At 37.4% G+C, this 13,119-nt stretch overlaps 1 protein-coding gene across 1 annotated transcript in view; it reads left to right on the top strand.

The window, feature by feature from the left end:
• NCOA6 (nuclear receptor coactivator 6) overlaps window positions 1-13,119 on the top strand; it is a 74,849-nt gene that overhangs the window by 11,610 nt on the left and 50,120 nt on the right. Inside the window, exons 3-4 of the mRNA XM_043982995.1 lie at window positions 7,730-7,801; window positions 11,735-12,017. Coding sequence (XP_043838930.1) covers window positions 11,783-12,017 — 235 coding nt within the window. The 5' untranslated portion in view covers window positions 7,730-7,801; window positions 11,735-11,782. The remainder of the gene's footprint in view (window positions 1-7,729; window positions 7,802-11,734; window positions 12,018-13,119) is intronic.

The raw sequence follows: 13,119 nt of genomic DNA, 5'->3' as shown, positions 1-13,119 counted from the left end.
TATAGAGCTTTCTTTTTTTTACATGAGGAAACTGAGGCTTAGAGAGATCATAGGGTTACAAATCATAGCTCTAGATCTGAAAGGGATCTTGGAGGGAAGGGCTCTTTAGGCCAACCTAATTTACAAATAAGAAAATTAGGACTAAAGAGGCTAAGTGATTTGCCCAAGATAACAAAGGTAGGCAGGATTTGAACCCAGCAGTGCCCTTTCTTTCCTTTTTTAAAGTAATAAACATTTTTATTTAAATTTTTTAATTCCAAATTCTATCCCTTCTTCCTTCCCTCACCTGTCCCCTCCCTAAAGTGGTAAGCAATTAGATATAGGTTATGCATTGAGTAAAAGAAAAAGAAAGAAAGTGAAAAATAGCATGCTTCAGTCTTTGTTCAATCAATATTAGTTTTTTCTTTGGAGGTGGATTTTATTGCTTCATCATTCATCCTTTGGGATTGTCTTGGATCATTGTATTCTTGGTTGTTTTTTTTGTTTTTGTTTCTGTGGGGCAATGGGGGTTAAGTAACTTGCCCGGGGTCACACAGCTAGTAAGTGTCAAGTTATCTGAGTCTGGATTTGAACTCAGATTCCCCTGACTCCAGGGTTGGTGCTCTACCCACTGCACCACTTAGCTGCGCCCCCCCCCCCCCCCCCCCCCCCCCCCCCCCCCCCCCCCGTCTTGGATCATTGTATTGCTGAGAATAGTTGTTATTCACAGTTCTTCATCAAACAATATTGCTGTCACTGTGCACAATGTTCTCCTGACTTCATTATATATCAGTTCAGGTCTTTCTCAGATTGTCCTGCTTGTCATTTCTCATAGCACAGTAATATTCCATCACCATCATATACCACAGCTTGTTTAGCCATTCCCCAATTGATAGGTATTCTTTTGATTTCCAATTCTTAGCCACCACAAAAAGGGTGGCTAAGAAAGGACAAAGGAAAAGGAAATATAAACATTTTTGTACAAATAGGTGTTTTTCTCTTTTTTGGGATGTCTTTGGGATATAAACCCAGGAGTGGTATTGCTAGATCAGAGGGTGGGTATACACAGTTTGGTAGCCCTTTGGGCATGGTTCCAAATTGCTCTCCAGAATGAGTGGATCTTTTCACAACTCCACCAACGTTGGATTAGTGTCCCAGCTTTCCCACATTCCCTTCAACATCCAATATCTTCTGTTTTTGTTATATTTTGTTATATTTGCCACTCTGATAGGTGTGAGGTGATACCTCAGGGTTGTTTTAATTTGCATTTCTCTGATCAGTAGTGATTTAGAGCATTTTTTCATAAGACTATAGATGACTTTGATTTCTTTGTTTGAAAACCCAGCAGTATTCGTTCTGCTATACTAAATGACTTTTCTCAATATAGACAGTTCTCACTTTATGTAAATTTGCAATACACAAATTCGACTTTTACATAAAGAATTCTGAAAGAAATCTGGCATTCCCAAAAACCCATCTCTGTTAACTTTATTATACAATACTGTGCGCTGTCTGTCTGTCTGTCTCCCTCCTGCCCCTCAACTAAGTGCTCCATGGTTTCTCTCCTCCCTTTCCCATCTTCTCCTGTCTTTGGTCCCCACTTGTCCTTGAACCATGTAATCTCCCCCTTCCCTCCCTCCACTTCCTCTGGCAAATTCACATAAATTCACATTAGATCATTTTATGTAGAGGCCTGCAGAAAAGCCAGAACTGTCTGTATCTTGTGGGAATAAAGGAAAGAAGTGAGCATTTATTAGTCCCTATGTGCCTGGCACATTCTAAGTACTGAAGATGCAAATACTGTACATATAAAAAGAAAGACACTTTCTGCCTTCAAGGAGTTTATATTCTAATGAAAGAAGACAGCAGACCAAAATGAGCTGGAAAATTGGGGGGGTGATGTTAAAGAAGGGTCTCCTTCATTGAGTGATAGGTTGGATAAAAATAATTATTCGCGTTCTATACTATGTTTAAAATTTTGACATTATGATTCTTTATCAGAGAATGAAGTATGGTATAACGAATAGAGAGCTTTCCTCTGAGACTGGAAGACCCAGATTCAAGTCAGGCCTCCAATACTTGGCTTTGTGGCCCTGGGCAAGTCATTTAATCTCTTTTTTCTTTCTTTTTTTTGTGAGGCAATTGGGGTTAAGTGGCTTGCCCAGGGTCACACAGCTAGTAAGTGTCAAAGTGTCTGAGGCTGGATTTGAACTCAGGTCCTCCTGAATCCAGGGCCAGTGCTCTATCCACTGTGCCACCTAACTGCCCCAAGTCATTTAATCTCAAAGTCAGGACAACTCTCTTAAGATCAGAAGTTGTGGAATTGTTGCTGATGTGCTTTAGTAAAGGGAAATCTCTGGGGGTGGGGAGAGGTAGAAAATTATTCTGTATGAGTTTGTACTCAGGAAGCAATAAAAGTATTTAGTGTGAAGGAGAACAGCTTCTCTGTGAAACAAAAGGAAACCTATCATAATTGATTAATATCTGAGTACCTATTTAGTGCATGGCATTATAGTGTTTACAGAGCATACATAGTGGAGCATTGACAAGAGGCCAGAGGGACTTGCTTGCATTCCCCCAGTCATCTGCATGCCTTACTGGAATGGCCTATTGGCTGAAGAGAAATGGGGTCTATGAAGACTCTTCAAGAGGAGGCTAGTAGAGGGCTTTGTGCTTCTGGTAATGACTGGAATAGATAACTGCATAAGGTCTCTTGAATCTCCGAGCTTCTCAATCAAAAGAATTCTGATGTCAGATCCTCCTTCCCTTATTCATATGAAGGATTAAAGGATACTTTCATTAGGTGGTTAGGATCTTCCTTGAGATGATAAGGCCAGTAAATCCCCCAGACCATGAATTTTTTTTCCTGCCGCTTGATTCCCCCAACATTCTCTTGTAGTAAGAGCAATGTAAGGGAACTAGGTGATAGCCACTATTGTATTCTGGTTTCAACTCATGAGAAGAAATGTCTTGGGGAGGAGTAATTAGATTTATCCTCCATGGTGAAGCTAAGGAGGATATATGGCAGAAGCTATAGGGAGAAACTCAGAAAGAATTTTCTAACCATTAGAGTTATTTAAAAATGGAATAGGCTGCCTCTGAAGTTTGAGGTCCCTATTATCAAAGGTATTCCAGTACAGACTCAGGAACTTGCCAGGAAGGTTGTAGAAAAGATTCAAGTTTCAGTTACCCTTGGTTGACAAAATGTCCTCTGATCTCTCTTCCAACCCTCATCCTCCTGTATTCCTTTCTTTTTCTAAGGGTTAGAACCATGATTTTCCTGACAGTCTTCAACAAGCAGACCGAGGCTGAGCTTCCAGTTCTAGCATATATGATCAAAGATATGTTCATGTAGTTCAGTAGCTCTCATTGTGCTGGTGTCGTCTATGTTAGATATAGGCCTTACTGATTTTAAAATCTAGAAATTCTGTACTTAAAGAGGATAACAGCTGAGGAATATGATCGAAGGGATTGTTACCGTGGACAATTAATTCTTTTTTTTTTTTTGCTGGGCAATGGGGGTTAAGTGACTTGGCCAGGGTCACACAGCTAGTAAGTCAAGTGTCTGAGGCTGGATTTGAACTCAGGTACTCCTGAATCCAAGGCCGGTGCTTTATCCACTGTGCCACCTAGCCGCCCGGACAATTAATTCTTAGTAATTATTGTTAGAGAAAGAAGAGGCAGAAGTATCTATAGGGCATGATCTGAGTGTTACTGACCTTAGTACTAAGCATAAGGCTTTATACTACTGTCTTTCCAGGAAATGCTACCCTGCCCTTCTAAACCAGTCTCGTCTCACAACTCCCTTCCTATGCTCCAAGCAACTGAACTATTCTTTGTTTCCTTTTTATGTTCTGTGCTTTTCTCAGGCTTTTACTAATTCAGCTATCTATGCTTGAAATGCCCTCTATCAGCTCCTTCCTTCTCTACCCCGTGTCAACGTTTTGGAAGCCTGCCCACACCTTCCTTGAAGCCTTTCCTAATTCCCTTAGTCAGAAATGAAATCTTTCAACTCCCTTCATGGAGCTCATGTAACACTTGGCTTATACCTCTCATGTACTTAGCTTATTCGGTTTTGCATTATGGTTATTTGTATAAGTGTCATCTCTCCCAGACTGTAAGGTCTGTGAAGACAGAGGTCAGTGTCTAATTTATCTTTGTTCTTCCCTAGCCTAGCAAAGTGCTCTCTGTATAGTAAGTACTTAGTGTTTGTTCAGTTTTACTCAGTTTACATGGAGGTTTTGATTGCTTAATTGATAAGTATTTCTTATTATCTTGAGGTAGCATGGCATAGTGGATGGAGAGCTGACCTCAGGGTCAGAAAGACCTATGTTCAGTTCCTCCCAGGCCCTTGTGACCCTGGGCAAATCATTGAACTTTTCAGTGTGCTAGACAGCTCTCTAGCACTGTAATTTGCTGAGCAGTTGAAAGGAGTTTTCCCAGCAGTTCCCTGTGGGAATGAAATCATTGGTCTAGTTAAGAAAAAAAGAACAAAGATGATGCCTAGAAGCTATACTATATATTTTTTATGTAACTTTTTATTTATTTATTTAGAATTTTCTCCAAGATACGTGTAAAAACAAATTTTCACATTGATTTTTTAAAACTTTGTGTTCCAGATTCTTTTCCTGCCTCCCTCCCCAACTCTCCTTAAGAACTCAAGCAATTCAATACTTGTGCAGTCGTGCAAAACATTTCCACATTAGAACTAACAAAAAAATTATATTTCAGTCTGTATTCAGATACCATCAGTTCTTTCTCTGTAGATGGATTGCATTTTTCACAAGTCCTGCTCATTCTTTCTCAGCATCCTGCTCATCATTTCTTTTTGTTTTGTTTTGTTTTGTTTTGGTGACTTGCGCAGGTTCACACAGCTGGTCAGTGTCAAGTGTCTGAGGTCAAATTTGAACTCAGGTCCTCCTGAATCCAGGGACGGTGCCCTATCTACTGCGCCACCTAGCTGCCCCCTGCTCATCATTTCTTTTTTTTTTTTTTTTTTGGTTTGTTTTTTTTTTTTTTTTGCAGGGCAATGAGGGTTAAGTGACTTGCCCAGGGTCACACAGCTAGTAAGTGTCAAGTGTCTGAGGCCGGATTTGAACTCAGGTACTCCTGAATCCAGGGCCAGTGCTTTACCACTGCGCCATCTAGCTGCCCCTGCTCATCATTTCTTAAAGCACAGTAGTGTTCCATCCTAATTTCATCCCACAATTTGTTCAGCTATTCCTCAATTGATGGCCATCAACCCAGTTTTGTATTCAACTTTTTAAAAAAAATCTCTTTTAGGGTACCAACCTAGTAGTGGTATTGCTAGGTCAAAGAGTATGCATGGTTTTATAGTCCTTTGGCCATAGTTCCAAATTTCTCTACAGTATGTTTGAATCAGTTTACAGCTTTACGAAGAGTGCATTAATGTCTCATTTTCCCCATATTCCCCACAACATTTGTCATTTTCCTCTGCTGTCCTATTATCCAATCCCATAGGTGTGAAGAGGTACCCAGAATTGTATTGACCTGAATCTCTCCAATCAATAGTGAATCAGAGCATTTTTTTTGTATGGCTATAAGTGGCTTTGATTATTTCATCTGAAAACTTCATGGCTTTTGATTATCAATAGGGGAAATGGCTCTCTTTTTAACAAATTTGACTCAGTTTTCTATGTTCCCATACTATATATATATATATATATTTTTTTTTGGAGGCAATTGGGGTTAAGTGACTTGCCCAAGGTCACACAGTAAGTGTCAAGTGTCTGAGGCTGGATTTGAACTCAGGTCCTCCTGAATCCAGGGCCGGTGCTCTATCCACTGCACCACCTAGTTGCCCCTCCCATACTATATTTTTGATACTTTTTGGTGTTACATTAAAAATATCTTGGTTTTTTTTTTTGTTACTGGGCCATAAAGGATAAAAATTCTAAGCCGTTGTAAAATTTTGTTTAGTGATCTTGAGGATTGTAACATTTGTTATACTTTAGGATATTAATCCTTTTAATATAGCATCCAGTATGAGGGGAATAATTAATGCCTGAGCTTTTGATTTGTCTTTCAGACCTAGTATGCCAGGTCAAGTTCTTAATCACAGATGTCAGTCTATGGTTTTTTGTTTGGTTGGGTTTTTTTGGTATTTTTTTTGCGGGACAATAAGGGTTAAGTGACTTGTCCAGGGTCACACAGCTAGTAAGTGTCAAGTGTCTGAGGTCAGATTTGACCTCAGGTCCTCCTGAATCCAGGACTGGTGCTTTATCCACTGCCCCACCTAGATGCCCCAATGTCAGTCTATGTTAAGATGGATGGTTTAATAGGTTAGTTTCTTATTCTTTCTTTAGCTAAAGTGATAAGATTGTTGGCCTTAAAAGTTAATATGATGTTTGTTCCCTGAGTTTTTTGGCGGGGGTCACTTTGATGTAACACATAATTATTAATTGCCTAATATATCCACAGCCCTGGGCTAAGTACTATATTAGAGAGATGAATTTGGCATTGCCCCCCTTTCATGGAGCTTAGTAATATGTTATACTTATATCATACTTTATAATTTGCAGAAAGTTTTCTTCACAAAAATCCTGCAAAGTAGGTAGCGTGTTATTACTCCCATTATACAAATGAAGAAAGTGAGGCTCAAATAAGTGAAGCCAATTTGCTGATAGTCATAGGGATAGCTGAAACTTTTAATTTGTTTTCTGATTCCAAGGTCTATGTTCTTTCGCAGTGTAACAGGTATAAAATGACAGTATATAAGAAATGTGTAAATTATTATGAGGACTCAGAAGAGAAAGAGAAAACCTCAAAGATTGGAGGGAGGTACATGGAGATAGATACCAAAAAAGAGAAATCTACTATTTTTACTTTATGATCATCCCACTGTTAAAATTCTAATTTATTGACCAGACATTTTGTCAGCTATTCAAAATACTAACTTTCTCTTTTGGTCTGTGAGTTGCCCAAGTTGACCCTGAGGCCTCTGGACTTGAGAACACCCCCCCCCCCCCAAAAAAAAATAGTGCTTAAGAACCTCATATAACAGTGGATAGAGCACCGGCCCTGGAGTTAGGAGGACCTGAGTTCAAATGTGGCCTCAGACACTTAACAGTTACTAGCTGTGTGATCCTGGACAAGTCACTTAACCCCAATTGCCTCACTAAAAAAAAAAAAAAAAAAAACCTCATATGAGGGGTTGGAAAGATCAGATTTGTCTTGTATTAAATCTCCTATGGCTGTGTCCCTTTGAACAATTCATATTAATTATTCTCCCAGGTACTTTCTATGTACCTTATAAAAGTTAAGCCAAAATATTAAAATTTTGTGGTCAGAATATGTATTTCAGTTCTTAAGTGACAGATACAGCCATTTATTTGTTAGGCGACTGAGTTCTTTTTTTAATACATTCATCCTATGATCCAGAGGTTTCTATACTTGGTGAAGAGAGTCACATTTTAAATGTCCCCAGATTAAATGAAAGTATCAATATTACATTGGTACTGAATTAAGAGGAAATTCTCTCCTTATGTGTTTCCTCACCACATTGAGTTCTCAGTAATAGGTCTTTTTTCAAACTTAATGGAAATCAAATTTTTAGTATCCTTTAATAAAAAATATTAAAACCATCACCTGTAGAAACTGCATTAATTTAAAACCTGTTTACCTCACATTGATAAGTGGCAAATGTAAATCACCTTTGTAACAGTTACTTATGTAACATTATGATTTTGTTTTTCCCTATTTTTCCCCCAACTGTTACTGCAAACTACAGGTCCCCAAATGCCTGTTTGTTTGGAGTTAAAGGCAGTGGTCTGGCTAAATGATAAGACAAGACATCATTTTGGTAAGTGAAACCCTATCTATGTGAGAGACTTTGGGTGGGTGTTTAGGAAGCAATAACTATTACCTTTAACTCTCCATTTCCAACCCTGACTAAAAAGGATTATACCAGTAGTACTTGTCTGAAAGGATTTTGAGACTTAATTTACTCTCCCTGTCATCTTGTAAGTGTTCTTTCTTTGTTTTGCTAAATAGAATTGAGACCATTATGAAACTTTTAAAAAATTACCTTATTGTCTGGAAAGGGCTCATAATGCCTTGGAAAAGGCACGGTTTTTTGAGTCTGAGGACCATACGCCAGTTTTCTTAAACCTTATTCCTCATTCTACTCTTTTCTTTTCTTCTTCTTCTTCTTCTTCAGTGACTTTCCCAGGGTCACACAGCTAGTGTCAAGTGTTTGAGGCTGGATTTGAACTCAGGTCCTCCTGAATTGAAGACCAGTGCTTTATCCACTGCACCATCTAGCTGCCCCCACCCACTCTACTCTTTGATCCAGTGACATTGGTTTCTTGGAAGTTTCTGTTCTTTTTTGGGGGGAGAGGGTGGGGTGTTGTAGGGCAATGAGGGTTAAGTGACTTGCCCAGGGTCACACAGCTAGTATATGTCAAGTGTCTGAAGTCACATTTGAACTCAGGTCTTCCTGAATCTAGGGCCTGTGCTTTATCCACTGCACCACCTAGCTGCCCCGGTTTCTTGGAAGTTTCATGAACAAGACACTCCATCTCTTGGCTCCAGGCATTTTCTCTGGCTGTCCCCTATGCCTACAATGTTCTCCCTCTTCTGCTCTACCTCCTGGCTTCCTTCAGGTCCCAACTAAAATCCCATCTTCTACAGAAAGCCTTTTCCAACTCCACTTAATTCTAGTGCCTTCCCTCTCAATTATTTCTTTCCTTATTTTTTTAGTTGTTTCTTACTCGTCCTATATGTAGCCTGCTTGTATATATTTTGTTTGATTGTAGGCTCCTTGAGGGCAGGTACTGTCTTTTGCTTCTTTTTGTATTCCCAGAGCTTGGCATAGTATCTGACCTATAGCAAGTACTTAATAAATGTTTATTGATTATTTTCCTGGGTACAAATTCTGGCTCTGCTACTTACTACTTGTATAACCTTGGTCATATCACTTAACCTTTCTGGGCCTCATCTATAAAAGAAGGGAATTCAGACTTAAAATTTTCATTTAGCTCTAAATTCTCTGAATCATAACTGACTTCATTTTTCATTATCTGTGGCTCTGGAATGTCAAGATGGCAGCTAAATTACTGATTTTGATTATTGGCAAAGACTAATGAGAGTTACTTCATGAATGGGAAAAGTCCTAAACTTGGAGTCAGAAGACCTTGATTTGATTTGAATCTTGGCTCTTCCACTTATGTTTATGGCTCTAGAAATTTAACCTTTTTGAGCCCAGTTTTCTACATTTGTAGAAGGTGGAATAATTATCCTTGCCCTGTTTATCTCACCGGGACTGTCATGAAGATAATTGAGAATGAATTCAAAAGTGCTTCATAAATTGTAAAGCACTATATACAAATAGAAGAAATAATTATGGAAATATAAGAAATAACTGTAGTCTTTGGAGTCCAGCAAAGAAATTCACTAGTACCTATAGGGAACTGCATCTAATTATTGTTATTGCTGGGATGGGTAACTGGAAAATCATGCTTCCCTAGTTGTTGATCAGGGCTTCATCTGCTAGCTTCACCTCAGCCATGAGTCATGACCCTACCACCTCTGAATCTCTAAGTCCAACTACTGAGAGGTTATGCTTTTGTAAGTTTTGATGAGCAAGACCTCTTATCCTTTCTGGAATGCCTCAAGGTGAGTAAAGTCAATTCAACTACAGACTCTTCAACAGTAAGGAAATCCCTTTTTGGAAAAATACCTTCAAAAGCTGGCAGGAAATATATACCTAAAAAACAAGATCAAATCATTAAATTTATTCTTTTGTTCTTTCATTCATTCATTGAACATTTGTTGAATACCCAGTATGCTAGATGCTGCCTTGTTTAGATGATGCATGGTCCTTGCTCTCATAGAGCTAACAGGTGTAGTAGAGAATTGGTAACACACAAACATTGATGACTATAATATAAACATTACATGATGTATGTTAAAGGGTTACTCCCAAAAAACTACAAAATAACTTTTTTTAAAAGACCTAATCATATGTTCTTTGTATTGAAGAAGGAGATTTTTTTTCTTGATTATATTCGGGTAACTAAAAGCATGTAGTAAATTAACAAATTTGTAGTATTAAAAAAATTATCTGATAAAACTTGGTGCATTCTAATTTTATATTTAATTTTATTATATGTTTGGGTATTATTCAAGGCATATGTATGGTAATCATATACAATAGCTTTGGGCATCTTTTGATGAATGATGTTTGCAAATGTAATACAAATCCTAATGCTTTGAGGGTCCACTCTTCTAGAATAAGGTCATCAGCCTTTGGCATGACTACTAAGTATGACATACTAGGTAACTTTTTATTTTTTGCATTCTAAAGTAAATTTTTATTAATAAATTTTATTTTTTCATCACTTACACTTAGCATGTCTCTTTCTCTCCCTCTCCCAGACAGCAATACTTCATATAAAACAAAGAATAAAAGTTAAGCAAAACTAATCAACATATTTTAAAAGCTTGGTATTATATACCTTTAAACCCCTATCTTTTCAAAGAAGTAGGAAAGAGTGACTTCTTTCATTTCTCTTTTTCAGAGCCAAATTTGATCATAAAATTTTGAAGCATTGAGTTTCAATTTTTTCCCCATTTTCACCATTGTAGTTAATATTTATATAATTTTCTTGGTTGTTTATTTTGCATCCATTCATATAAGTCTTCCTATGCTTTTCTGTACATCATATTCATTGTTTCTTTCAACTTTTGTTTTTCAAAATGATCAAGCAGTACTTTTTTTCCCTCCCTCCCACAGAATGCTCAATTGGAGAGGTATTTTAAAGACATTTTGAAATGTATTGCAGGTTTGTTTTTTTGTCCTTGTGGATGTCCTTCACAAAAGGAAACAAAAATCACAAAGTTAACTTTTGAGACTTAGCCACTTGTGGATAATTCATTGTGTTATTGAATCACCTTCTCTAGCCATTCTTCAGTAAATAATATTTATCTTTTTGGTATAATTTATGGACATAGAAGAAAGGAAATAGATTGGTCTTCCAGATATGTATCTGTGTATGTATTTCCTAGATAATATACAGTGCTAAACACATGATCAGTGCTGAATAAATATTTATGGAGTTGAACTTAATTCTTTTTTTGCATTTATCCTCTCACCATTCCTTCCTTCCTGCCCCATATGCTATATGCATCTGACAGTAACATGAAATGGAAATAAAAGGAAATGTTCTTATTAAATTTAAAGCATTCTTTTAAAAGTTTTATTGATGCCTTTTGCTTTTTACACTGCTCATTTGCCAGCATCCTGGTCCAGGGCTCTTTGTAACAAAGAAAACTTAAGTAAAACTTTGTAAACTAATAGTATATGTAATCAGTATTCCATATCCATAGTCCTCTTATTTTTTATTGATAGGGAGGGATTATATATGCCTGTTTTTAATTTTGTTATTTTTTATGTTTATTGGGATACTCCAATTAAATTTTTTAAATTATTGGGGGGGGGCAGGGCTTTTCTTTTTCTTTTCTTTTTTTTTGTAGGGCAATGAGGGTTTAAGTGACTTGCCCAGAGTAACACAGCTAGTAAGTGTCAAGTGTCTGAGGCCAGATTTGAACTCAGGTCCTTCTGAATCCTGGGCTGGTGCTCTATCCACTGTGCCACCTAGCTGCCCCAAGGGGCGGGGCTTATTGATTGAAAAATTACACCTCTCAGAATACCATGGAATACAGCTGATCTATATAAGCACACATTGTAATATATGTACAATGAAAAATTTCATCTTTTTTTCTCTTTTAAAAGGTTGCCTCACTGTCTGCTTGGTGTGTTTGTACTGAATAATCAATCACCATGGTTTTGGATGACCTTCCAAACTTAGAAGATATTTATACTTCCTTGTGCTCACCAACAATGGAAGACTCAGAGGTGGATTTTGACTCTGGACTGGAAGATGATGATTCAAAACATGACAGTATTTTGGGGGATTCTACTATCTTTATGGCTTTCAAAGGAAATATAGATGATACAGACTTGAAATGGAAATTGGACACTATATTGGAGAATGTTCCCAGTCTTTTGCACATGGGTAATCAGCTTTAAGTGTCTGTTCTGGTGTTTATGTGGTTGTCTTGAATTATATATAGTCAAACCTTATTGGCAGGAATATAGGAGTGACTGGGGTTGGGACATTGTTTGGATTAGTAAAAAAACCTGAATTGTAGAACTTTAAAAAGAAGTTAAGGTATGTTATTTTCAAATAGGGAATTGTAACTTGACTTAGAGTTTTGCCTAATGTCCCTAGAAAATGTTTTATTAGATAAGAATGATTAGGAATTAGCTTATATACATAGAACTACACATAAGTACTAAAGAAGACTAGAACTAGAGTTTGTCCTCTTAATGCCTTAAAATTTTCCCAGAAGTCTTGTCCATACCATTAACACCCTAGTGCTAAGGTGGACTTTAGTGTAGGTTCTCTCAGAATTACCCCAAATTCTGATTTGTTGTAGTCTGAATTAAATAATTTTTCTGTAGTGTAATTTGTTTTCTATGGAGAAGAAATCTTTTTTCAAGGAATTTGGATGTTTTAAACCAACTTATTAGCATTTACTTAGTGTATGTATTCAGAACCATATATTTGTAAGTCACATTTATCAGTATATACTAAGAACCTTTTTATTCACGAAGTAGCTATTACATCATATTAGAATGGTGCATTTGGCATTGCTTTGCTGACTTAATAAAATATATAATCCCCCCTTTTTTGGTAATTTTAAGAAATATTACAAAGTAACTAAATTTAAAATGATAGCATTAGGTCTAAGTGCTTGTTCTAAAATAGGAAATGCTTTTAGACAGTCCCCTACTTCTGAATGACCTTTACATTTGCATATATGTATGATATCTCTGAAAACCTTTGATCTCTTCTCAGAAGAGTTGGATTAATGCTTTTGAAAGGACTTATGTTCTTAAAGTCTTGGAACCAATAACAGGAAGGTCATTTCCCCTTCTGCCTGAGTTTTTCTCCTGCCCCAGCAGACTCAACGCCAGACGCTCCAAGAGCCCCCCCTCCCCCATCAGTCTCTTCAATCAGCTCCACTATATCTCTTCTCCTCAAAGAATCATAGAACTCTAGAGTTGGAAGCACCTTAGAAGTTGTCAAGCTCAACACTTAATCTGAAATGTGA

This window comes from Dromiciops gliroides, chromosome 2 (assembly GCF_019393635.1).
Source record: "Dromiciops gliroides isolate mDroGli1 chromosome 2, mDroGli1.pri, whole genome shotgun sequence".
NCBI classification, from domain to species: Eukaryota; Metazoa; Chordata; class Mammalia; order Microbiotheria; family Microbiotheriidae; genus Dromiciops; species Dromiciops gliroides.
Note: the sequence above shows the minus strand (reverse complement) of the source record. Positions and strands in the feature narration are given on the sequence as shown.